Here is a 27156-nt window from a genome sequence, read left to right as displayed (position 1 = left end):
TGTTATTTAGAATCATTCTGTTTATTTAAGAATTATTAATTTTTGGGAATTAAATGATCATTGTATTTGGTATTATTGAAAATCAAACACTATTTTGTTTGAAAATACTAAAATAACTATACATATTATAATATTTTGAAAATACTAAAGTTAATGGTTTAAATATTATTTAAAGATAATAATTTATAAAATATTAGTAATATTTTATTTACTTGATAATAAAATATAATTAAATTATTAAATTAAAAAATATAATTATTGAGAGGTAAACTAGTTTTTATAATATAAATTATGCAAAAAAAAATTGAGTTAGAAAATAAAATTAATTTATTAAAATCAAAAGATTATATTATATATATTAAAAATATAAAAAATAAATTATTTTTGAACTTGTTATAATAAATATTAATTTAAAAAATAAAAAATTATAATTTAAAATAATTACAATTAATTTTGAAAAAAATTAAGTTTTTAATTCACAAATTAAATATGTCATTTAATTATTATTAATTTTATGTATCTTTTCACTCCAGTGATAAAAATTTTTCACTCCTTTATATGAGAATTAAATCATTCTCAAAGATATTAATCTAATCATTTTTAGTGATTAAAAATTTATTATCACGTAAAATCGTTAAATGATTTTCAAATATGAGGTGATATAATCACCATACGTCTATTACAATGATTTTTTGAATAATAATTTCATATAAAACACTACATAAAAGTGAAATTAAGTTACAATCTTAAATAATTTAAGACACCAAAAAGGAAAAAGCACCCCTAAAGTGATTTATCTATATTATATATAATAGATTAATTGAGTTTGATGTTGTGAATCAATTGATATAAGTTCAGTCAATAAATTTATTAAAAAATAATAATAAAAATATAAAATCAATGGAATTCATGTTTTTCAATTTTATATAATAAAGTTTTTAAAAAATTACTTATTTTTTAATTAAAAAATACTTATCTTTTTCTTCTTCTAAAACTTTTTTTTTTCACATACATGAGGAAACTTCCTTTTAACTTTCTTAAAAGAAACAATTATACCAAGGAAACTTGAGCAAAGTGACATGATTAAAGACTTTGTCAACTTGGAGAAATTATAAAAGTTTTCTTAAAGATGTAAATTTTATTCATATCTAATAAAAAATTTGAATTTTTTATCCGAATGGAGATAAGAATGAATGTTATATTATAGGTATAAAAAGAAAATGTATAATTTTAAATTTTTATTAGGTACGAGATAAAAATGAGTAATGTAGCATTCAATCTATACCCATACCTTATATATATTTATATATCTAGTAAATAGATTTTTTATTAAATAATATAAATTATTATTTTAGATTAATTAAAATTAATATATTTTTATTAAAAATATATATTAATATATTTTTATAAAAAAAATTATCTAAATATACAAGATAAAAATAAACAAGCCAAAAAAATAAATATTAATTTTTATTTTTTAAAAAAAGTTATAGGGTCTGAAATTACCTATCATCGTTAAATACTCACAAAGATGAAATAAAGTTAGATTTAAAATATCCATTAAATATAAATATAAAAATAAATATAATATAAAAATTTTAAGATAAAAATAAAAAATACTCTATTCTCTTTGTACCCTACCCATTAACATTCCTGGTACTCATGTTGAAAAGTCCCGCCTACCTTTCATAAATTAGCTCGTTGCTTTCAAAGTAGTTATGGGTCGATTTTCCTTTTGCAAAAACAAAATTAAACGCCGGATCAATATTATTATTATTGGAATAAACTTCATCACTAGTATATAAATTTTATTGTAAAGTTTCATCTTCATTCGTAATTTACAAAAAAAATCAATCTTTTCATCTGCTACTTTTGTATTTGATCAAAATCCATACATATATCAATATATGATTAAAATTTAAACAAAATTTATCACATTTATATCCATCAAAATGTCATGTGATGAATTATGTTTATATTTGATTTAAATTTTTATACTAAATGTTCAAGTATAATTTATTGAAAATTAATTCAATAATTGATTAATTAATTAAATTAAATCAATTTTTTAGATTAATTCGATTAAAACTGAATTATAAAAACCTTACTTTTTGAGATTGAAAAGCAATCACTAATCTTCATGTTTCATTTTAGATGTTAAATAACTTACTGTATAAACCAAGGCAAAGGTCCAAGTTTTTGCATAGCTTATCTTTGACAGTGAGACAAACTTGATATGATCTTTTTCACTTACACAGCTTAAAAGCAGATTTTCTAGTGATTAGATCAGATTCAGATAACTTTACATATTATTTTTCACCTAATTGTGGTTGTTTTGGTCCAGAGTTGGGACAAGAGTCTTCTCTTATTGCTTAATCTTTCATAGGGAATTAGGGTTTTGTCTTGGTTTATTTTCTTTCTTCCTTTCTGATTTGTCATCCTTGAGTTTAAATCTTGTTTCTCAAAGGGTTAACATATTTCAACATAGTGCTTTTAAAACTTTTGACAATATGAAGAAAAAGAAGGCTTCTTCCTTTCTGTATATAACCATGACCCTGGATCAGCAGAATGAATAAAATCTTGCGCAAAAAAGGGTTGCTTTTTGAACCATTTCTGATCAAAGTTAGGTTCATGTGAAAATTTTTTCATGGTTCTTTTATACGTTATAGAACAAGTTATAGACTTGCCCCTCTCCTCAGTTATTCATGCCACAACTCATGGACCTGACTTAAAGAAAATTAAGATATTGTTCATTTTACCGTGATGTCAGACTAGGCGAAATAATCTTCTTTCAGTTTATAAAAAAAAAAAAAATTTACGTAATTTTGACGAGTATTCGATTTACTAATACGTGTATCAATTTTTATATAAAAATTTGATGAATGATATGTAAATTTAATATAAATTATTTTTTAAATTTAAAATTTATTTTAATTTTGAATCGAGATAATTTTCGATCTTTCATTAATTATTTTAATTTTTTTATATCTAAATAAAAAAAAAATAGAAGCTAAATGTACGTTAAAATCTAGTAATTCATATTTAGATCTAAAAAACAAAATAATTGAATTTCCCAAACATCAAATTTGAATTTTATATAACAAATTTTGATTTGCCATTTAATTTAACAGTAGCAAATCACCTCTTTGGCGACGAAGAAAGCAAGAAAAAGGGTACCATAAGAAAGTAGAACGCAGATCGTAGACAAAGCATCAAGAGAAGCTTTTCTTGGAGTCCAAGTATCATGTACATCTTTTTCCCTAATTAAAATAAAATATCTCTTACTTTCAGCCAGCTCATTAAGCAAATTTCAATTACTTAGCCATATATCATCGCATGGGTGCCACGTAAGCTATGTTTATCTTTTTGAGTTTTGATGATGATTTTTCTTTTGTCTTTGATTTCCAATAACACCCATGATCTTTCTTTTAATAATTTGATAATTTTTTTTAATTTGTGGAAAAAATTATTTTTTAATGCTCTTCCATTCTCATCTATATCTATGTAATAAAATAATCTTAATATATTTATCAAATAACAAGGAATGAGTTATTTACTTTAAGTTAAAATACATACGACAATTTGATTAGTGAAAAAAATATTAAACAACTTTTAATGGCTTCCCTCTAGTGATGATAGGTACTCTTTTCTTAAAGGTAAATTATTAAGCTAGTAAGGAGATGAATTTTGTTTAACATATTTGTTATTGTTGAGTTTCAAATTGATAGATAATATTTTTAAAATTATATAAAAAATAATAATTAAAAGTAAAGGTAAAAGGTGTCTTTTGTTTTTATTTTTGATGTTTAAATTAGAAATCAAAATTAAAAAGATCAAAGAGAAAAAAAATAGGAAAATAAAAAATTTTTTGATTAACTTAATAATATTTTGATGATTTTATTTATAAATAAAAAATGAAAGACTTATGAGATAAAAAGTGACGTAATCAAATTAAAATGACATTGAACATTTTAAATAGGTCTAATATGTTAAATCGATCCAAAAATCAAAATTTTTTTTAATTGTCTTTCGACAATTTCTTATGAGAAAAATGACTAATTTACCTTTTAAACTTAAAAAATACTCCAACAATTTTTTTAGATTAATTTAAATGTATTTACGTAAAACTTAATAAATTTATAAAGAATTATATTTTCTAAATTTTTTAATCTCAAGTTAAATATTCAAATTTGATTTAATAGGAATGTTAAAAAAAAAAAATTCAATCTCAATAAGTGTATATTAAAAATTCAAAATAATATTCTATAATAATGATATTATAGATTTTAATATTAAGAAAATAAAAAAAGGTATTATAAAATATTAACATGGGCAAATGAAAAAGATAAGAATTACTACAAACATATAAAATATAAAATATAACTTTTTTTTATAGAAAAAATACAAAGACATCAGAAAAATTAAGAGTTAGAAACATTATCATGTATAAAATTCCTTGTTAACCCATACATTCTAACAATAATAGCACTTGTAAAATTCTTTTTTTTCTTTAAACGAAAATTGGTTAACCATATCAATCACATTTAATTTTTGTGTTCTTGCAAAGTCATACAATTGTTTATGATATTAAATGCTAAATTTAAGGCGGTTTTCATTTTTTTTTTTTTTAATTTTGTGCTTTAGAATCATACATTCAAATCGATAGTGGAAATTATAAATTTCATAAGATAATCCAAAATAGATGGGCCACTATTATAGAATGACCCATTAGCTTATAATTTGTATTTATATTTTAAAAATTTTAATCTATTTTAAAATAATTTTATCCTATTATGTATTTAATTGAAAAAATATTATGCATCTAAATTTTTTTAAATTCATAATTTTTAAATATTAATTTCAATGACATGTCAATTAATTTAAGGAATAGTCTACTTTACTTACAATTTTTTTATTTAATATTTAAAGATAAATATTCATAATTTGGTATTTTTTATATGGAACATGATCGAATAAATTTTTTTTTGAAAAATGTTATTCAACTTATGAATCTCAATTAATTGAATTTGAGTCTAATTTTGAAGCGCTTATTTTATTTTTTGAGACATAAAATCTTATACCAATTACTAAATCAAAATAGTTTGGCATTTATCCAAAACAAAAAATAAATATATCTGGCAAAAAAAAATCGTAAATAGAGAATGGGATTAAGGGCAATAATGTAATAAAGTACGTCGGTTGGAGAATAATTAATTTTCGAAAATTCAAGAAGTCGATTGCTGAGTTTGCCCTAGCGTTTCAGTTTTCCCTGCTTTGCCATATATAAGGCCGCGTGCTACTCTCCTTATTCTCAAAATCCCCACATTCATTTACCAGTACATTCCACAAAGCTCCAGCCTCGGCTTCTCTTCCCAATCCATCAAGTCAGCCTTTTTTTCCTCATCTCGTCAAAGGTATGATTCTTCAGTATCCAAATCTAGATGAATCTGTTCGATTTAATTTACTATTCTTTCATTGTTTGATTTTAATCTTTCATTTCTTTGCCCGGTTGTTAGATTTATATTTTCTGGTGTTGAATCGTTGTAGATCTGTTTATGTAATTTTTTTCTGTTTTAAGAGCTTATTTGTTTTGATTGATCTTCGAATTTGGATTATTTTCGATGATCGGATAGATTAATTATATTCTAAACTTTTTCTTTAATTTTTGTGGATACGGTTTTTCGTATTTAGATGATTACGATGCAGATATAAAATCTATTTTTTTTCTTTTAACTTTTCAATTATTTAAACGTTGAATAGAATCGTTAGATTATTTATTCCGAGTTGCAGAACTTGATAATTATTTATTAATTTTTCATTAATATTTCCAAATCTTTAGCATTATTATTATTATTATTTTTGTATGACTTGGAGGTTTTAGTATTGGGATCTTATTTATTCTTAATTCGACCTTAATATAATGAATTCTTTTTTTTTTCTTTCATTTCAACGGTTTGGTTCTTATGGCGAAACTTAAAAAAAAAAAGGAATTAAATCTTGGTTTTGATAGTATGTTGATATAATCGATTAATAGATATCCTGCATTTGGATGATCTAATATTGGAATCTATAGGCGTTTAAGAAATGGATTTTTTTTTTTTTAATTCTGATGCTTTATAGACATTTGAAATTTAACATATGTTTAGTTTTCAAGTTTTTTTTTTTTATATGTCTATATATGATATTGAAAATTGTATTGTTATGATTCAATATGTTATTTTACTATAACTTTTTATTTCGTTGATTCAGTGTTTTTCTTGCTGAACTAATGCTACCTGTTCTTTTTATTGATATTGATGACTTTCTACCAGTTATTTATATATATTTTAACCTTTTCCTGGATTAACTCTTTTATTGTCTTTCAGGAAGTTGGCAGTTAAGTCTGCTGTGTCTGCAGTTTGTCAAAGTGGAAGTTGTTTCTTTTGAATCTTCTTTTATGTCTGAACGGGCCTCTCTCTTTTTGTCATCAATCGGATTGCTTGGAGAGTACTGTCCCTCATCTAGAAAAAAGAATAGAAGTTCCTCTTCTGAAGTTATCTGCATGCATTTTGAGGCCAAGAACAAACGGTGTCCGGGTTGCCGCTATATGCTAACTCTTCCAAGTGCAAGGAAGCAGTCTAGTAAAGAATTTCTCACCACGATTGGAAACAACAGTATCTGATCTGTCCTTTCTGAGAAACCCTCTTCTACAGTTTGATCAAGATGGCTTTGCAAAATATTGGTGCTTCAAACAGTGATGATGCCTTTTATAGGTATAAGATGCCCAAAATGATAACTAAGATTGAAGGGAGAGGAAATGGCATCAAGACTAACGTGGTTAACATGGTTGAGATTGCAAAGGCTTTGGCCAGACCTGCTTCTTACACTACAAAGTATTTTGGTTATGAACTGGGAGCCCAATCCAAGTTTGATGAGAAGACTGGAACTTCACTTGTAAATGGGGCCCATGATACTGCCAAGCTTGCAGGACTTCTTGAGAACTTCATTAAGAAGTATGTGCAGTGCTATGGTTGTGGGAATCCTGAAACTGATATAGTCATTACTAAGACACAGATGATTACCCTGAAATGTGCTGCATGTGGGTTTGTTTCTGATGTTGACATGAGGGATAAGCTTACAACTTTCATTCTTAAGAATCCCCCTGAGTTAAAGAAGTCATCAAAAGACAAGAAGGCAATGAGGAGGGCTGAAAAGGAAAGACTCAAGGAGGGTGAGGCTGCTGATGAAGAGCTGAAGAAGATTAAAAAGGAGGTAAAGAAGAAGGGTTCCTCTACCACTTCAAAGCTTGCTGCTTCCAAAGGTGTAGTAACCAAGAAGAAAAGCAAACATTCTGATGAGGATCACTCCCCCGCACACAGCCAGTCTGATGAGAATGAACAGTTGTCCAATGATGATGATGATGATGTCCAGTGGCAAACAGATACTTCCCTGGAGGCTGCTCGACAGCGTATCCAAGAGCAGTTGAGTGCTGTTACTGCAGATATGGTGATGCTTTCTACTGATGAAGAGAAGAAAAAGTCTGTGAAGAATTCTCCGGAGCATGTGGTTAAGGTACATGAGAATGGTGTCATTTCCCATGAGAAACTTGTTGATGAGATAAAGGAATACCTCAAGAAGGGGTCCTCTGCAACTCAGCTTAAATCCTTTCTAGGTTCGCTCTCAGGAACCTCCCAAGAAGTCATGGATGCGCTATTTACAGCACTCTTTTATGATATTGGGAAGGGGTTTGCAAAGGAAGTTACCAAACAGAAGAACTACTTGGCAGCAGCAACCCAAGAAGAGGGATGGCAGATGGTGCTCCTCTGTTCTATCGAGTCTTTTTGTGGCAAGGGTAGGCCCGAGGCAGCGAAGGAGGTGGCTTTGGTTCTTAAAGTCCTGTATGACAATGACATTTTGGAAGAAGAGATCATTATGGAGTGGTACGAGAAGGGTGTAGCTGGTAGCAGTAAGAGTTGTCAGATTCGGAAGAATGTCAAGCCCTTCGTTGAGTGGCTTCAGAATGCTGAGTCCGAGTCAGAAGAGGAGTGATTCTGAAGCTCCTGGTATAGTTGCATTTATGATGCTCTTATAGCAGATGGACTACTACTTTTAGTAACATAAGTTTCTTTGCCGTGGCTATACCGGCAACAGTTGAGTTCTTTAAGTAAGTAACAGTGAGCTATCGCCTATACGCTCTCTGTTTGTTGTGTTGTGTTGTGATTACTGGGTTTATTGTTTTCTGTGTGAGTCTGGTGTCTTAATTTGCTTCATCCTACTATTGTCTCTTTGTGCTTAAAAATTGAGTTGAAGTTTGCTACTTTATCGTAGCGTTTCTATTGTTTTCTTTCAAGTTTGAATGCTGAAAGAATGTCCCAAACGAGGTAGACAAGAAAAGCTAATAGGCTTGTCCGATACCTAAGTCTAATCCTCAATAGGCACTGGTATGGTGCAAACTGGTGGTAGGGCCTAGGGGTACCAGTTGGTATGAAAGTGGGGAATGTTTTAGATCAAAAGATCAAATCATTAATTTGTCTATGAAGAATATTATTGTAACATGGTATGTTAAAACACTTTACTGTATAATTTATCAAAATTTTGTTAAGACGTGCTCATTAGGATGTCAATTAATAGAATGTTCAACAAATAATTTGTGAATAGATTTAATTTTTATATATTTATGTTTGTTCATTAAATTTAATAAAAATTTTAAATAATATTTTAAAATTTATCAATTAAACTAATATAATAAAATTTGTTTATATTTAATTTAGTAACATCTCTAACATTAATCAATTTTATTGTCAGAAAAAATTTTAAAAAAAAAGCAAAACAATTTGTGGTGAGAAGAATTGGGTATTTATGTAAATTCATCTGAAGGAAATGTGAGAAAATTATCATTAAGCAGAAAAATAAAAAATAAAAAATAAAAAATAAATAGGGGAGGGGGTAAAACTGTAAAGAGGAATTGTGAATGTGAGAAAATTATCATTAAGCAGAAAAATTAAAAATTAAACAGTTCTTCATAGGCAAGATAATTATCCTCTTTTTTTGTTAATAAGGAGTTGATACAGCTAATCTTAATTAATGTTAAAACGAATTATCATCAATGATGTTCTTCAAAAAAAACAAAAAAAGCCATCACTGTCAGATGAGACCAATGAAAGATAAAATTACCATAAAATATGACAAAAAAATCACTACTACAGTAACAATTTGACGGTCCAGATTATGATCATGTAATGGCTATTTTTGTGTGTTTAAATTATTTTTAATATAAAAAAAGGATAAAAAAATTCAATGTCGGCGCACAGTTAATGCAAATCGTCACAGCAAGGCATCAAATCTGGTCGCTGCAATCTGTCTTTCTCTCTCTTTCCCTCCGAAATTCCCCCTTAATGGCCTCCCCCCACATCAATTTCCTCTCTTTTCTCTCCCAACCCAACCAAAACAATCTCAAAAATTTCCTAACCGTCGATTGGTTGACTTCCTCACTTCCCCAATCATCATCAAGGGTATTTTCGTACATTAACCGAAAGACAGTTCATGTTTATTTCCAGTTACAACACTAGTACTACTATTTTACCACACTAGTACCGCTACATAATTCAATTACTTTTTATTCTAAAGCGATTGTAATCCACGTTCTCGAGAAGTAGCGTGACAAGAGTGACGTGGAGACGGTTATGTCCGTTGTGGGCTAAAACTCTAAATTTCTAACCAATCAAATTTGCCCTTTTTCTCTCCCTTTCTTCGAATACTAACAAAATTTAGCTTTCGTTGCCGCTTCTCTGCCCCCTGAGACTGAACTCTCTCTTTCCTACCTTACCTCAGACACACCAAAAAAACACTATAAAACCAGAAAATAAACCAACAAGGACTAAGACTCTGCCCTTTTCCAAAACACCCTACTCTCCCCTTTTTTTAATCCCTTTTTAATTCCCTCTTTTTTTTCTTCTCTAAACCATAAGCCTCCTGATGCCGCCTCTACGGCCTCCTCATGCGGAGGTTTGCCATGTCGATTCCAGGATCTGGCGAGCTAGCGCTGGCTCTTCCGTTCAAATCCCCACTGTTAATTCTAGGGTTTACTACTTCCCTCAAGGCCACGTGGAACAAGCCTGCGGTTCCACTGCTTTACTCTCTTCTCTCGTACTCTCTACACCTCTTATCCATTGCGTTATCTCCGACGTTCATTGCCTCGCCGATACGAAAACCGATGAAGCCTTCGCGAAACTCCTCCTCGTCCCTGTCGAACCTTCTAGAATTCCCAATCGGTTTCTAAACATTAATTGTGAAGTTGAAGATTCTGATAAGGTCGTGTCGTTTGCCAAGATTTTAACTCCGTCCGATGCAAACAATGGCGGTGGCTTCTCCGTCCCGCGTTTTTGTGCTGACTCTATTTTCCCACCGCTTGACTACAATGCAGACCCGCCGGTTCAGACGCTTTCTGTCACCGACGTTCGTGGCCGCGTTTGGGAGTTTCGCCACATTTACAGAGGAACGCCACGTCGGCATCTGCTTACTACGGGATGGAGCAAGTTCATTAATCAAAAGAAGCTCATCGCTGGCGATTCTGTTGTCTTCATGAGGGACCGTAATTGGAAAATGTATATTGGAGTCCGGCGAGCGATGAAGGGAGGAGAAGGCGGCGGGGATTCTGGGAGGTGGAGAGAGCCAAGTGATGTTGGAGTAATGAAAGGGGAAGGAAGGGGGAAGATGACGGCGGAGGCAGTTGCAGAAGCTGCTGAGACGGCAGCGAAGGGGCTGCCATTCGAGGTTGTTTACTATCCTCGGGCCGGTTGGGCTGATTTCGTGGTGAGGGCGGAATTGGTAGAGGCTGGACTCAATTTATTCTGGGCTCGTGGCACCAGAGTGAAGATGGCTGTTGAGACGGAGGATTCCTCGCGAATGACGTGGTTTCAAGGGACAGTTGTGTCTGCTGCTGTACCTGATTCTGGCCCCTGGATTGGCTCTCCTTGGCGAATGCTTCAGGTAAAACTGCTTTGGCTCAATTGTTAGAATTGTGGTTATTAAATTGAATGTGTTTTACTGTTAACTTCAATATTAACAATTTAATCCCGTATGGATTACTGTTAACTTCAATATTAACAATTTAATTCCGTATTTAATCAATAAGTATGTACTAAGTTTTCAACATTGTTAAATAAATTAGGGGCAGTTAAAAGTGGATCAGTGCGAATTGCTTATACATAATAAGTACTGATGATATATGATAGACTGGAGGAATTGCGGTTGAAATAAGATTACACATTTGGTAGCTGGCTGCATTTTAATTTCGTGTATATCTATTTTTGCATACCCTAAAATCAGTGCCCCATATTAGGCTTCGAATCATTACTCTAAAATTTTAATGAGCTTGGAGAAACAGAAACTGCGAAACTGCCAAACAAATCTTGGAGTTACTCTCCATAGGAAGTTGGCCAAGGTTGCGGTGGTGCAATTCAGATTATGGATTTGTGGGATTTCTTTAGAATTTGATATAGATTAGGAATTATTTTGCACCATTTTTCATTTTTTCTTCTAGGCGTCTTTGGATTTTGAGTGGCTTCTTAGATAGTGGTTTCTCATTCAAGGTAAGATGGGTGTTCGTATTTTCTTTTGTTTATTGCATTTTGGCAAGGCATTTGTAAATCATCAAAATTCTTATATTTGACTTGATTTGACTGTGGGTAGATCTAAAATTCTAGTACTTTATCTTTATATTTTTTTAAAAGAATAAAGTGTTTATCTATTCAATTTTGAGTCACTTAACTAACAAGGAATATGCAGTTTAGTCATGTTAACTTCAAATCCCATCAAATTGTACTTTCCTAAGTTTTTTATTTGATGCTTAGGTGAAATGTATCTTGTGTACTCCTAACTATGTCATCCTATGTTCTTAGTAGAGAATAGGTGATCTTTCGGTGCTTTAGTAGAGGTCTGGTTTAATATTCTCTTTACCCATGTGTCTATGACTGGTAATAATGGGAGAATAGTTTCTTCTTTGCATTATGTTTTTCTTATTTCAGGGGCAGCATTTTGGGGGTTGGGTTTGTGGTAGGATATGGTTTCTTTAATCTACATTTAAGTTTTTGAGAGGTGTTAAGATAAAGTTTTCATCCATTTTGCTACTTAGAATTTCTCCCCCTTTACACTTGGTAACTCACTATTTCATTATCTTTATATCATTAGGTTGCATGGCATGAACCTGAAGTTCTCCAGAATGCACGGAGAGTGAGCCCATGGCAAGTTGAAATTGTTTCTTCCTCACCGCTTCATTCCTCATTCCCCTCGGCCAAAAAGTTCAAGTTTTCTCAGGATTCTGGGCTGACTAATGCAGAGGGAGAAATCTTCTTCCCTATGATAGGTTTAACTAATTCAACAATGGGGTATATGAATCCATCACTATTGAATTACAATTCTTTTCCTGCAGGCATGCAGGGAGCCAGGCAAAATCATTTTCACTTGCAAAGTCTAACAAACTCTATGAGTGAGAATACCCCAATGATGTACACCGATAATTTCTCTGGCAACTATATGGTGCCCAAGTTGAATACGATATCCACTGAGCTCAACATTGGCAGTTCACAGTCTGATGACTTGTCACTGGGTAGCAAGAGCAGCATGGTTTCCTTTGACACAGAACCTACTGAAAATGGGGGCTGCAACTCGAGCAAAGTAGGCGTTCGTTCGTTTCAATTGTTTGGCAAGATAATCCATATGAAAGAGCCTGTCGGAAGCAGATTTGATGATGTTGGTTGTATGGAAGATGATGGTGATAAAAGATATGATGAAGCAACGAGTCTAAAGAACTCATTAGATCTTTCATTGACTTACGGCTATTCGAAGCTGCTTGACAGACTAGATGTCCAATGGCAAAGAGTCTCAGATTTCAAAGTTTCTCCTTGTGAATGAAATCCATGTCTACATCATCCAGATGAGTAACAGTTTCGGTATGGTTTCTCTGATTGGATTTCACCAGTTTGTCATGCTACTACTGCAATTTGATACTTAAGTGCGATGTTTTTATTGTCGAAGTAACAGCGATTTGTTTGCTTTTTGTAAATAATTGATTTTACGTGATATGCTTTCCTTTTGTATGACCTGGAGCATCTTGTACGTCTAAAAATGCTCTATTTTGTGTTGTTATGTTGCTGTTTCATAGATCATGCTCTTAGGATGTATTTGGTATACAAGATTATGATAAGATAGGATAAAATAATATTATAAATAAGATTAGATTAAATAATATCATCTAATCTTGTGTTTGATATGCGCAAAGATTAGGATATGATAATTTATTTATTGATCAAAATTATCCTTATTCAAAATTTATATAATTTAAATTATTGATGTAATTTTTAAAGGTATAATAAAACATACAAGTTTAATCTTATAGATTAAAAATAATCCTCTCCATTTTGAGAAAATTGAATCATTTTATATAAAGAAGATATTAATTTTCCTTATAATCCTATTTTTTCTTTAAATATAGACCAAACATAATACATAATGATTATTATTCTATCCTATCTATCATCTCATACAACAAACATAACCTTAGGTTCATGTCATCCATTTGATATGCTTGACCATGTTTAAACTTGTACATGGATAATTAGGATTTTGAAGGTTGGGATAAAGGTTGTGATCAAGTTTGACCAGACTCAAACCTTCATCTTCTTAAAAAAAACACTGGAATACATAAATATTGTTTATTCTTGCTGGCCGCTGCCTACTGTCCGTCAAGAATGAAGCATCAAAACAAGAAATTTCCCGATTTGCAAATGACGAGTCTGCCACTAATTTGGGTGTAAACTGGTACTATTATAAAATTTTGATGCATGGATTTATAAATATATATATATATGTCCTTTTCTTGTTCAGTACTGGGTTGAGATGCTCTTGTTTTCTTTTTGAGCCTTCCATCACCCATGGTGATTTGTTCTGCTTAAATCTTTGTTTTGCAGGTATAATTTTAGGCTGGCAGGAAGCTGAGCTGATACCTAATATGATTTTGTCAGTAGTAGTTTACATATATGCTGAGTTTTTTGTTTTAGTAGTCTGTGCTGTTGGAGACTTTTGACTGTTGTTGACATGAATCATTTTATTACACTGTATATGTACCGTTCATTTGATTTGAGTTGCATTGAACTCTGATGATTGGAGGAAATTCGATGACTGGCTCAGTTCCAGGTTTCATATTTTCTTGGTTTGGTTTCTGCTGATACGATTTTCCTAACCCAAATCTTTGAGTTTGATGGCAATTATTTTGTCTTTAGTTACGGGGAGCGTTTTGGTCGCTCTCGTAAGTATAATCTAAGCTTTCTTTCTGTAACAGCCATTTCAACTTCCAAGGGAGCATAAAAAAGATGAATTTGGTCAATGGGGAGAATGTAGATTTAGATAAGCTTCTTCAAGCTAAAGCACATGTTTGGGAACATATATGTTCATATTCATAAACTCCATGTCACTAAACAGTGCTGTTCAGCTAGAAATACCAAATATCATATGCATGACTGCATCCACGGCCAACCCATGACTCTTTCAGAGTTGGCTTCTGCTTTTACCTATCCATCCTACAAAAGTTCATCGTCTCATCTTCTTCTTAAGGACAACCCCTTTAGTGCAAGACCACTCTTGCTAGCAATGCTTGACCCAGTTTTAGTGAAACCTGGGCATTATATGAGCACTTGGTTCGAAAATGATGATCCCTCGCCTTTCAGTACAGCGTCTAGCGTGGAAGGATTTTTTGGGATTAGTCAGACCAGGTTGAACCATTCCTTTAACGCAGCCATGGCTTGTCCAAAAGGGTCAGGAACGAAACGAACAAGAATAATAGAGTAAGCTCTTTATTGATGCTGGCTTTAGCCAATATAAGATATATATGACATTTTCGTCCTAAGGTCAGTACTCCTTTTGACATGCAGATGGAGGCTCTTTGTTGATGCCGGTCATTCTAAATATTCTGAAAGTGTTTTTGGTTGAAATATCATAATTAGCAAGACTCAATGGACGACAAGAAAGGTAAAAGAAGTAGCATTTTACATATAATTCTTTTTATTATAATTTTATAATTATATAAAAAATTACCGCTTATAATTATATATGATTCTAAGTAATATTATAGTAGATTTTACTTAATTATAAATTTTATTTAATTAATTGTAATTCAATTATTATAAATGATATGCTTTTTAAAAAGAAGCATTTAATCCAGGTAACACTCGGACAGAAAAGAAACGTTCCTGTCTTTATTCTGATTCTGGGCTGGGCTACAATTTGTTGGGCCAATCAGCTCATATTAACTGAAATTTGGAAGGAAAAAAACAAAAACAAAAAACAAATTTTTTCGTTTTTTACAAAGATGAAAACCAAATGGGCCCCCATTCCAAGCTGTGGACCAATCCATCGTCTTTCCCAGAAAGGGAAAAACAAGCTTGAGCGGACGTAGCCGTCATTCAGGCTACATTTGCTAACAGTTAAGACGAAGGAAAACATTCTTTGTAATCCAGTTTCGCCACGTGTAATATAACCGGGACAGGCCCGTATGCCCTACCTGCTATTCCCGGTCAAGAAATCAACCAGGCCCAAAATCTGATCCAGGTTCATTCACCACGTCTTCGTCTGCCACCAGTTACCAAAGGGGACCATTTTAACGATCACCTTCGGCCCTTTCCACAGCACATTCCCATTTTTCAAGGTTTTCAATTGACAAAAAATATAAAAGAGAAAACACCAAAAAATTTTAAATATTTTTACTATGGAAACCTCTGTATTTGCTTCCACGTCGAATCAGCCAAGGCTTCGTTTTTTCCGCTGTAATTGCTTTAAGGGCCGTTGTTTCTGTTGCTTTTACTCATACCATTAGAGCTGTGAGCTCTTCCCTCGAGCCCCCGAAAAAGTTTCCCCAAACACTTCAAATTTCAAAGTTTCCCCTTTTTAATTAGGGTTTCAATGGATATATCTCATGCTCAATCGGGTCTATCTCTGGGTTTCACTAAAAATTCCATTGTAGACGATTCTATTTCGCTTCGAATCAACACCAGCATTCGCTGCCCATCGAATCCGTTCCCGCTTGTTCCCTTACAGTTCTTCGAGCAAAAAGAGGACGGTGCCCCTCCCTTCGAGAACAGCGTGCACAAAAATCACATCAAAGAAGATGGAGGAATTAGGATTTTAGGGCAATCTATTGGTGGGAAAAGACAAAGGGATCCTAAACCTGTTTCAAACCCATGTAAACTGTTTGCTCCTGATCCCGGTCTGGACCAAAGACGAACCGCGGTCCGGTCATGGGGAAACCAACGGCTAGAAGACGCGGATCCAGAATTAAGTGAAATCATGAACGAGGAAAAGCAAAGGCAATTCTTAGGAATTGAGCTTATTGCTTCAGAAAACTTTGTGTGCCAAGCTGTAATGGAAGCTTTAGGAAGCCATTTAACAAACAAATACTCTGAAGGAATGCCTGGAGCGAGGTACTATACGGGCAATTATTTCATTGATAAAATCGAAACCCTATGTCAAGAACGTGCATTGGCAGCTTTTAACCTTGATTCCGAGAAATGGGGAGTCAATGTGCAGCCTTATTCATGTACTTCCGCGAATTTTGCTGTTTATACGGGACTTTTGTTGCCTGGTGATCGGATCATGGGGTTGGATTCGCCATCCGGAGGGCACATGAGTCATGGATGGTATATGCCGGGTGGGAAGAAAGTATCTGCTGCTTCCATATTTTTTGAGAGTTTTCCTTACAAGGTTCATCCTCAAACAGGGTATATCGATTATAATAAGCTTGAGGAAAAGGCGCTTGATTATCGGCCCAAGATTCTTATTTGTGGTGGGAGTTCTTATCCTAGGGAGTGGGATTATGCGAGGTTTAGACAAATTGCGGATAGATGTGGAGCGGTTTTGATGTGCGATATGGCTCATATTAGTGGTCTTGTGGCAGCTAAGGTTTGAAATTGTCTTGTTTTGATTAGTTATTAGTTTTGTGTTTTGATTCTAACATAAAGTTTTTTTTGCTTTGTGTTGACGTTTCTCTCAATTTTTGGCACTGTATTTGATTTCTTGCAATTCATTTAGATAGTAATAGGCTAGAGTTGATACTTATCTAATCTATAAAAGTATTCACTGCTTTGATACCACTTAAATTAACTTACAAGTAGCATTGCTGTTGGTAAATAATCAATTAGTGTTACTGTTTTCCTGCCAAATATGCATGCAATTCACACACAACTTTTGATCTCATGCAACTTAACTGGACTGAAACATACATGCCAACATTTACATTTAACAAAGACCAGGAAAAAAAAACCCCTTTACTTACCCTTTAGAGAGAAAGCTTAAGCTTTATTTGGTGGAAACCAAATCATGTCAGCTTGTGAATTCGTATGCCCAAACAGCATTTGTAACTTATGTCTTATTGAAGTTGAGCCCATGTTGAACCTGTCTATTAAGTTGTGTGAGATAGATTGGTTTATCATCTAATTATCATGAACTGTCCGACTTTATAAGCCACAATGGATCTCTATGATTTTCCTATTTTACCCTCTCCTTCCCTAATAACTTTGAGTTTATCTGACTTGGTATATGTCAACTCAAACACATATGCTTTGAGTTTATATGCATATAAATGCACATAGACCTTATCCTTTGTTCTTGTTAGTCAGGGAAATGGATGTTTCCTTCCTTCCTTGTGTTCATTTCTCCTTTTGGTTGAATGAGTGTACTCATTTCAGAAAAAAGGGTGGGTTTTTTGGAGACTGGTAATGATAGAATTTATATTTTGACTGCTATTGTGATAATATAGTAAATCATATGATTTTGATAGTCAGTGCCCAGTTGGCTTTATGCTGATTGCATTTAGGGGAGCTCTGCTCGTTTGAATACTTATCTGTTGCTAGCTCATCCTTGATGGTTATGAAATTCAAAGTTATAGATTGTTGATTTTCTACAAGGTGTTTTGCCTTTCAACAGTTCTCAAATCTAATTTGTTAGGGTTATATGGGTTCAAAATAACAGGAAGGATTGTGTGAATTTCAGTTTTGAACTAGCAGAAATGTTTGCTGGGTTTTGGGTTGAACCGTCGACCACCACCCACCAAGGCACCAACCCAACCCCCCTACCCCCCAACCCCGAAAAGAAAATCAAATCCCTTCTACATGCTTCAGTCCTTGAAAGAAATATAATAGCTTTGACATGTAATGGCTCTTCATGTTGATGAAATCTTTCAGTATTTGCCTTTTCATGCAATGCAATTTTGTGTTTTTCTTTCCACTTACCAGCATGTTCACTCTTGTCCATTGCAGGAATGTGCTAGTCCATTTGACTACTGTGATATTGTTACTTCAACAACTCACAAAAGTCTACGGGGCCCAAGGGGAGGTATAATCTTTTATAAGAGGGGTGCAAAATCAAGAACACAGGGCATGTCTCTTGGTAATAGTGATTATGGTGACCAGCATGATTTTGAGGAAAAGATAAATTTTGCTGTTTTTGCATCATTACAAGGGGGACCTCATAATAATCACATTGCCGCTCTTGCTATAGCCTTGAAGCAAGTGGCTACACCAGCGTACAAAGCATATATGCAACAGGTGAAGAAAAATGCTCAGGCTTTAGCTACTGCTCTGCTGAGAAGAAAATGCAAGTTGGTTACTGGGGGCACTGACAACCATTTGTTGCTTTGGGATCTCTCTACTCTAGGCTTAACAGGTTCCCTAATCTTGCCTGCTCAATATCACAAATTTTGTGTCTTTTCATGCCGAGGAAATATGTGCTAACATCTCGAATTTCTTTTTGGTTGGAATTAAGTTATTCCTTCTTGTGTTTTTTCTTGATTATGTTAACATTGTAGTTTTTTTCCTTTGTGACCAATTTTTCACCCTGAACTCCTTAATGGGTTTCTTCAACTTTTTTTTCCTTTTTTTCTAGTTAGTCTCTTTTTGGATTTCGAAGCTACTTTTCTTTCCTAGCAGTTTATTATAATAAATTTTACGAGTCTCATTCAAAGCTATGTTTTTTTGCCATTATTCACGGCTATATTTCAAAAGGGGAAAGCATATGATGAAGTGGTTTTTTCCATGTAAAAAGTATGAATAAGTTAATTCTTATGAATAAAATCTAGAAAAGCCAATAATTAACTGTAATACAAGATTCTGACTAGTGAAAATAGAAGTTGATGGTTCTGTTTAAAGGCTGTCAATTTTCTTGAGAATCATAAGAGAAGTGAGCCAGTTGCTTTCAGACAAGTTTTTCTTCTGTCTACATCTCACCAGCCCATCTATTTGACAAGCTAAAAAGATTGTTTAATATTTGTTCCATATATTTCAATAAGGATCTGGAGTTTAACCAGTTTGATTAATCACGTAATTAATTACTATGACAAACAACCTAATATGTGCAATTATTTGTACACAGAGTACATTTCCTGCATATTAATAAATGTGCTTCCTTACACCCTTTCTATAAATAACTCTTTTCTTTTTGTTTCCCAGGTAAATGGTATGAGAAAGTTTGTGAGATGTGCCGCATCACTCTGAATAAAACTGCTATATTTGGTGATAATGGTGCTATTTCTCCTGGGGGAGTGAGAATTGGTAAGCAGAATTCTTGTTTTTTCAGTTAAAGAAATTTCTATTGCTTTTTGACAGCTTCATAAAAGGTCACAATACATCATTCCTTATTTTTTGTTAGGCAAAGCACGTTTTCTAGGTTTGTTTGCAGATTCCTTTTTTTTTTTTTGGTTTGACAGTCATTGAAATGAGCCATTTGGTAAAATAATGTGCTGTGCTAATATTAATCAGTACTTTCAAGTGCCTTAATACGTTCTGTATACCCTAGTAACATATTTAGAAATGACTAATTCTTGTAGTAGTTACAATGGTATTATAACCACAAAGGTTATTTGAATTACAAAGGTGTTAAGAAAACATGTTGTGTTTTTGGCTTGTGCTTCTTGCCAGCTAACTAGCAATGAGTTTATTGGGGCCTAAAACATTTTTTGACATTCATATGATCATTAATATTTCTTCTTATGGAGTGACTCTATTATTCATGTAGTTGTCTACTTCTAAAAACATCAAAAATAGCATAAGCAAATTCACTACAGGTTCCTAGTGTTTTAAATATGGATGTTTTATACTTTATTTAACCCACTATATCATGTATTTAGGTCATTTATTGTGGTTCACTTACTATGTTCTTTTATTTTATTGTCACCAAATTGTTGACTTACAATTTTCCATTTTCCATTTTCCATTTTCCATTAATGTCTTAATTTTCCTAATTTTCTCTCAGGTACGCCTGCTATGACATCGAGAGGTTGTTTAGAGTCTGATTTTGAGACAATTGCTGACTTTCTTTATAGAGCCGCTCAGATCACGAGTGCTGTGCAGAGAGATCATGGTAAATTGCAGAAAGAGTTTCTCAATGGTCTTTACTATAATAAAGACGTTGTTGGTCTCCGGAATCAGGTCGTGGCATTTGCCTGCCAGTTTGCAATGCCAGGATTTGATACTTGAAAGATTCATAAGATGGCCTGCATGCAACTTGGCATCATTTTCTTGCTTCTCTGGCTACCTTCACTTTTTCTTGGTAATCCAATAATTCTAGCCCATCCATGTTTTCCCATTGAACCTGTGTAAATTACAGAAAAATAAATCAACAGTTCTGGATATGTTTCAAAAAATTTACAGATATCAATTTGCTGAACCAGCCGTCTTTCTCTTTTGTAATTTTGTAAGAAGTTATATAAAGTCATTTATGATGCTTTCAGTCAGGCTAGTTCCCATAATTGGTCTTTTTTTTTTTTTTTCTAATGACTGAGACCAAAGTAAGGCAGTGAAAGTGTATAGCTCCATATGGCAAAAAAACTTGGCAACAAATCCTGCCAAACTTGTAATATTCAGCCTACCGAATTGGTTGACATAGCACTGTTGAGTTGCTGCTGTTTGTTCTGGATAATTCAAACAAGGAAAACAACTACTTTAACTATCCTGTTGCTTTTAATGTCTTTTCTTTTTAATAATATTTCATACTTTTTTCCTGCAGACCATGAAATTGTCTCTGCATTGACTTGCAATAGCTCCTGTTGTTCCAGGTATCTTATTTTTTTATTCTTGTTGTTAGGCTAGTTTTAGTAACCGGTTTAAAGAGGAAACAAAAGCTGAAAACTTTATAAAAATAAAAAAGAAATAAAGTGAAGAAACATGATTTGGGTGATAATGTGGGGCTTGGTGTGTTATTAAATGGGTAATGATACGTACTACGTAGCCTAAAGAACAGTTCAATAAACATAATTTTTCTGCCGCTGCTGCTACTACTGCCAAACGGCTGGCTTTTTATTTATTCACTACTTTGATTTTTGTCTGTCATGTATCTTCCTCCATTATTTTATGCTTTTTTTTATAATTTACTCAGCCTCCTCTCATGGAACCCTTGAAGGGAGGCAAGGCATGAATTTCCGGCTGGGACAAAAAGCATGAGATACGGTAACAAATGAGAATGTGAACACCCCCCCCCCCCCCCCCACCCCCCCAATAAAAAATATTTTTCTTTAGTTCTACGATTCCACAGACCCCCAAAAGGTGAAGGAACTGGCAACAGAATAAAAATAAAATTGGGGAGAAAAAAAAGAGACAGAGAGAGAATCAGAAGGGACATTTCGGGAAGAGGTGATATGGTTAGAAGCTTTCTTCATCAAAACTTTATTGCTTTCAAAGTTGAAAACCGAATCAGACAAAAGCTTCCAACGATCAAAGAAGCTCAGCTGCTGCAGCTGCTGCTGCTGCTTTTGCTTTTGAAATTAAAGCTACCCAGGAATCTCACAGTCCTCCCCTATAGTCCTAACCGACCCCCTTCCTGTTTCATCATTTTTGTCACCTCTAGAATGATTTAAGTCATTTGCTATAACAACTAAAGAGCACCTCTTTTGCTCTCGTCTGTAGAAAGGAACGAAACAAATAAGAAAAAAAAATTAATCTGATGATTAGAATACATATCAATCATATGTTTTATTTTATAATTCAATCAGACGAAAGCTTTAATCTTTGTACCGTAAGATCAAGAGGGAAAGCCACTTTCAAAATAAATAAAATACCTACTAAGTATTTTAACAACAATTCAGGGTTTGACTCATCTTCTCAGTTAAAAAAATAACAAGAAGCTTCTATGCCCTTTTTTAGGGTAAAAAACAACATATAATGCTGGTTTGCCCTGCATGAAAATTAGTCCTAACATTCTTTTTTTTTTTGTCTTTACTGTTTATATTTTTAAGATTGTTGAAGCCCTGAATCACTCAATTTTGTCTCCCCGTTCCCTGCACGTATTTCTCTAGGCTTTGGGGAAAACAAACTACTATCTCCACAACAGAAACAACCAACAAAGAAATTTTTTTTAAAGAAAAAAATGGGAAAATTAGAAGGAAGACAAGGGTTAAAAGGTGCAACAACCCCCAACAACTGATAATTCTACCTAGTTTTTTTTTTTTTTAACTTTTTATTTTCAACCGTCCAACTGTCTCTCATCTCTCTCCTTTCGCTACCTATGACTGCAAAAGTCCAAAAGCGTCTTCCTCCCTTCAACAATCTCGTCAAAGAAATCATCGAGTTGCCCAACTATATTCTCAGCACCAGATCTCAATACTCCAAAACACCCTTTAAGATTCTCAACTCTTTCCCTTATCCCCACCTCTGTTTCCCACTCCAGCACCCCTCCTTGTCCACACCTGCTCTCTAGTTCCCCTCTCAGCTCTTCCATAGCCAACTTTGATCTCCTAAACTCATAAAGCAATATGCCTGGCCTCCCATTCATCTGGTTGATCTCTGCTGCCACTCTTTGCTGCAATCTTGCTGTTGAGATCATGAAAGCTGATCCAAAAACAAGATACCCTTCGTATCCTCCTCTTAAGAAACTTGATTCTGGCCAGCAATAAACCAGCCCGTACAGCAAGATCATTAAAAGCAATGAGCTGACATTCCTCATTGCATATAAAACTCCTCGGAAACCATTGAACCCATTCAGCTTTGATTCGATAGAAACCTTCTCATCAAACCTTAATGAAAGTGGTTGGATTCTTGTTTCTATAAACGCCCTGTTCTCTTCTTCCAATCCCACAGCTTCTCTACGGCACCCTGAAATTGCCCGGATGACCTATTGTCAATAGTTAAAAAAAAAAAAATCAGATCATAAATTCAATGCTTAACAACTAAAAAAAAAGTCTCAACTTGGATAGTAAAGTTGTAAGGTTTGGGAACTTAATAACCTGTCTGAAGAGTTGGGGACTAAGATGGCGATGATTATCAAGGGAAGAAGTGATATTAAATCCAGCAGAGAAATAATTTTCCATGCCAGAGATGCCCGATTTAAGGACATGACAAGCTTCCCAAAGTTTGGAACTTTCATCCATGTATTCCTCAAGCCACTTATCACCAACAGGAAGATGAAGCTTTTGGACAAGAAGAAGTAGCTGGGAATGGAAAGATCGGAGAAGGGAAAGAACCCTCTGAAGGAATTGGATTGACATGAAGTTATTAGAGAGATAGATACGCTCAAGATCATCTATGCCACGAGTAAGGAAGGTGTAGAATCCATTGACTGAGCTGTTGGAAGATGGATCCATTGTCAGAAAAAAAGTGGAGTTTTAAGAGTGGGAGTAAGGGCGAGGACAAAATGTTATAAAGAGAAGGGATATTTAAATGGATAGGAAATAGGCATCCAGAGAATAGCAAGGAGAATGAAGAGGGAGGAGAGCAGGGAAAGAGGAAAAGAAATGGAAATGGAATTAAGGGTATATGTTAGAAGCTCAGGTTTCTAAGGTTGAAAAGGATTGTTGGGATCAATGATGGGTGTTTCCTATAGAGGGGAAGGGATGATTGATTGGTAATATGCCATTTTCATTGTTTAATGGAATAGAAAGGAAAAATAAAAATTATTGAAAGGAAATTTGAGGATTAAAAGGGAAGTAAAATTACCAAAAAGGAAAAAGAGAAGAATCAAAGAAAAAAGCGAAAGAAAAGCTTGGACTAATGCCCCTTAAAAGACATGAATTTTTCATTGACTCCCTTCCCAATTTCTTCCTTTTCCTTTTCAGTTTGTTTTATCCCCAGAATATCCAGATTTCTAAAATTTATTTATTTAATATTCAAAGAGAGAGAAGAGGGGAAATGGGTATTTTGCAATTTGAAGAATAAGTTTTTAAATACTCAGAATAGAATGAATGAAGTTTGTCATTGTTATAGGATGATAGACTCTGTTTGAGTTTATCGGCTTATAAAAAGTTTGATTGACTGAGATTCTATTGCCTTCTACTTTCTTCTCTTACTTTCTTCCCATTTTGGAATTCAGATGTTTGAATCGACTGCTCCCTTTGGCTGCTTTCCATCTTTGTTTTCTTTTCCCCCATTTTGGTCCTTCACTTCTAACCTATATATTATCAAAACATATATTTTGTGAAGTGTTGTAAGTGTTTTTTTACAAAATATAAATGTTTAAAATCATAAAACTCATGTAGTTTTATGTTAAAAAAAATAATGTTTTGGAAGTTAATAAATAGACTCTAAAATAAAAAATAAATAACAAGACTCAAATGTTATTTAAAGGGAATTCAAAAAATCAAATAATAAAAAGCAATTTGTATATAAATTTACTTTTAAGTATCCTAATGCCATAAGGTTAATAGTAAAATATTTTACATAAATTTCACATTTTGTGTGACAATTTACTTAAAGACATTTGAATGTATGATGGTCAGACATTCAAATGATTTTACTTGTAATTCAAAATTTTTATTCGATGAATATAATATTTAATTTTAAACGTAATAATTTTCCACTTAAAACATATTTGTTCAAAAAATAGTTTTAACATCAATTAAAATTTATAAATAATTTCATTAATATTTATTTTAAAACATTTTTACATCCAATCTTCCAAAATCATTTCATTTTCTCACTCTTTATTTTTAATTCATGGCTCACATGTATTGGAAATATTGCATTAATCAACCCCAAATACAACATCTTCATCCTCCATTCTATTGAAATTTGTGAGATTTATTTTTCCTAGATACATCTTTTCTTTGATTGTTTTTAAAGAAAGAGGAAATCAAATGATGAGGTTCCTTGTATTTGTGTCCAATTGTTTAACCTTCTACTATGCAAAATCAGTCTTTTTAGGCCAATACTACTTTTATTCCCATCACTTTTTCTTCTCTGGACAAAATGGAAGATTTTGTATATATCTTCAAATTTATAACCCAATCAACACCGTTGCTTTCACCAGCTTTAGGAGCCATCAAACGGTTGATCCTAAATTAAAAAAGATTTTGTCGATTTATTTACTTTTATTATCGTTTAATATACAATGTTTTGGGACCCAAAATTTGTTACATCTGACAAATTGTTAATGATTAAATTGTTCCTACTTGTTCATCAAAAGCAATAGAATGTTCAAGGGGATGATGTTTTATCATAATTTTATTAAGAAGCAAATTAAAAAAATAAAAAAAAAAAGAAAGGGGCTTTAATTTTCTTTGTGATATGAATGTTCATTTTTTTTTCTAGAGAGGGGGTGGGGGGGGGGGGGGGGGGGGCAAGAAATCTTATAATATTGGGTTATGTTTGAAATAATAATAGGGAGAAATTGGTGGTGAGTAGGGTGGTCTTAGGATTTTGGAGAATGGGACATGTTAAAAAAGGATGTTGGTCTTTTTGAGATTTTCATTGGAAAGTGAAGAAGAGGAAGAAGCCAAAGAACTTTTTGTTCAAGGGCATTGATTCAACAGCCCTCCCCCTTAATTATCTTTGATCTATGACTAGGAGCGCACCCTTTTAAGCATGGAGTATAAAATAAGATCTCCCTATCTAATTAGATCTTATTATTATTATTTTTTTTTCATTAATTAAAAAATTTGTTATATTTGTCTCTATTTTTCTTATATATAATTTACGAAAAGATCGAGCTTTTCAACCATAAAAAATTAATCTAATTGATTGCAAGAAAACTATTTTTTTATATCAGTAAGTATTTGATTTTTATGTAAAATATTTCGAGAATTAAATTAAAATCAAAGTTCTCTAATTTAGAGTGTCTTTTGGAGGAGAGAAATGTTGATTAGCTCTTAAAGTAACATTAGTTATGAAGATTTTATTTTATTTTTTTATGTCAAAAGTAATTTGAACTATAATTGAAGTTTCACCTTTTTTACAACTTAAATTTTAAGTTACTCATTTGGTAGAGACAAAAAGCTCATGTATTTTTTAAGAAAAGCTTTTTACATAATTTTTGCTTCAAATCAACCCCTCAGTAAAGCACCCAAGTTTATCTTATGAAGCAGTTTTATTAATTATTTATATTGATTTAACTATGTGTTGGTATGTTCACTCTTTTAGGGTTATTGAGATTACAAGCTAAGCTTTGATTAGTCTAGCTTTGATTGGTTACGTAAAATTTGGGAGTAGATAGGCTATTTAATCTTTTAGGTCAAGGTAAAATATTTCGTACATGACAGCTTAAGACAGATGGTTGCAGATCATGCATTCGAGATGACCTCAATAAGTGATCACCGACAAGACTCAAATTTAAGATATTTTCGTCAATGAGGATGAGCTTTAATTGATTGAACCAATAATTTCGATTCTATACAATTGGTTACCTTTTTTTTTTTTGAAACTTAATAAAACTTACAAATTATATTAAAGATATTAATGTAATTATGCTAATAAATAATTCCAATACAAATTAATTAAAACTTAAAATTGCATTAATTCTTTGGAAAGGTGAGCTAGATAAGAGGATCATGAATTATTTTCATTTAATTAATACAAATTTGACTTGAAAAAGAGGTTTAATGTCATATTTCACATATTACCATTTAAAAAATGACATAAATTTGAGTGATCAAAATTAAATTTTTGACAATTTTAATTATTAAAAAATAATTTTTGTCTGGTATTTTATTAGGGCAAGTCAACATTAGAATTTACGTTAACAATATTCTTTTTAATTAGATAATTTCATTTTTCATTTTGTTTTAAAACAAGGATTAAAAACCTCACTTTGTCTTTGAGATTTATCTAATAAATATGTAACTTTTTCAAATGAGCAAAACAATTTAAAATTCTCATTGTATTACATTTACAAATGCTTTACCATCTTAAAAAATATAGACAAAATAAAAAA

General features: G+C 32.6%; 4 protein-coding genes across 6 annotated transcripts; 3 read left to right on the top strand and 1 right to left on the bottom strand.

Annotated features, from left to right (window-relative positions):
* Positions 1-5239: 5239 nt before the first annotated feature.
* Positions 5240-8306, top strand: LOC111315603 (eukaryotic translation initiation factor 5-like). Its single transcript, XM_022917454.2, has 2 exons — positions 5240-5414; positions 6366-8306. Exon 2 carries the CDS (start codon positions 6703-6705, stop codon positions 8026-8028), a length of 1326 nt encoding a protein of 441 aa, XP_022773189.2. The 5' UTR covers positions 5240-5414; positions 6366-6702; the 3' UTR covers positions 8029-8306.
* A 1515-nt stretch (positions 8307-9821) lies between these two features.
* Positions 9822-14108, top strand: LOC111314963 (auxin response factor 17-like). The gene is made up of 3 exons (XM_022916582.2): positions 9822-10968; positions 12169-12929; positions 13947-14108. Exons 1-2 carry the CDS (start codon positions 9955-9957, stop codon positions 12889-12891), a joined length of 1737 nt encoding a protein of 578 aa, XP_022772317.2. The 5' UTR covers positions 9822-9954; the 3' UTR covers positions 12892-12929; positions 13947-14108.
* Positions 14109-15601: 1493 nt separating this feature from the next.
* LOC111315601 (serine hydroxymethyltransferase 6-like) lies at positions 15602-22000 on the top strand. Of its 3 annotated transcripts, XM_089749410.1 has the most exons (6): positions 15602-16929; positions 18285-18690; positions 19473-19574; positions 20275-20571; positions 21028-21076; positions 21397-22000. In XM_089749410.1, exons 1-4 carry the CDS (start codon positions 15934-15936, stop codon positions 20496-20498), a joined length of 1728 nt encoding a protein of 575 aa, XP_089605536.1. In that variant the 5' UTR covers positions 15602-15933; the 3' UTR covers positions 20499-20571; positions 21028-21076; positions 21397-22000. The 3 variants fall into 3 exon arrangements, with proteins under 3 accessions (XP_089605536.1, XP_089605535.1, XP_089605537.1); XM_089749409.1 differs by lacking the exon at positions 21397-22000 and having other exon boundaries at positions 21028-21184; XM_089749411.1 differs by lacking the exons at positions 21028-21076; positions 21397-22000 and adding an exon at positions 20804-20970.
* Positions 22001-22350: 350 nt separating this feature from the next.
* Positions 22351-23877, bottom strand: LOC111315602 (uncharacterized). The gene is made up of 2 exons (XM_022917453.2): positions 23240-23877; positions 22351-23127 (listed from the first exon to the last, which is right to left on the bottom strand). Exons 1-2 carry the CDS (start codon positions 23594-23596, stop codon positions 22516-22518), a joined length of 969 nt encoding a protein of 322 aa, XP_022773188.2. The 5' UTR covers positions 23597-23877; the 3' UTR covers positions 22351-22515.
* Between the last annotated feature and the right edge of the window lie 3279 nt (positions 23878-27156).

The sequence above is a fragment of the Durio zibethinus genome, chromosome 20 (genome assembly GCF_047325235.1).
Source record: "Durio zibethinus cultivar Kanyao isolate XHJ-2024 chromosome 20, ASM4732523v1, whole genome shotgun sequence".
Classification (NCBI taxonomy): Eukaryota; Viridiplantae; Streptophyta; class Magnoliopsida; order Malvales; family Malvaceae; genus Durio; species Durio zibethinus.
This window is presented reverse-complemented; position numbering and strand designations above follow the sequence as displayed.

Bases quoted from the DNA above. Each gene is read 5' to 3' on its own strand.
- LOC111315603 (XM_022917454.2), top strand. From the start codon at position 6,703: ATGGCTTTGCAAAATATTGGTGCTTCAAACAGTGATGATGCCTTTTAT.
- LOC111314963 (XM_022916582.2), top strand. From the start codon at position 9,955: ATGCCGCCTCTACGGCCTCCTCATGCGGAGGTTTGCCATGTCGATTCC. The intron at 10,969-12,168 runs GTAAAACTGCTT...TTATATCATTAG, and splicing joins CTCCTTGGCGAATGCTTCAG to GTTGCATGGCATGAACCTGA.
- LOC111315601 (XM_089749410.1), top strand. From the start codon at position 15,934: ATGGATATATCTCATGCTCAATCGGGTCTATCTCTGGGTTTCACTAAA. The intron at 16,930-18,284 runs GTTTGAAATTGT...TGTCCATTGCAG, and splicing joins GTGGTCTTGTGGCAGCTAAG to GAATGTGCTAGTCCATTTGA. The intron at 18,691-19,472 runs GTTCCCTAATCT...TTTGTTTCCCAG, and splicing joins CTCTACTCTAGGCTTAACAG to GTAAATGGTATGAGAAAGTT.
- LOC111315602 (XM_022917453.2), bottom strand. From the start codon at position 23,596: ATGGATCCATCTTCCAACAGCTCAGTCAATGGATTCTACACCTTCCTT. The intron at 23,128-23,239 runs GTTATTAAGTTC...TATTGACAATAG, and splicing joins GTCCCCAACTCTTCAGACAG to GTCATCCGGGCAATTTCAGG.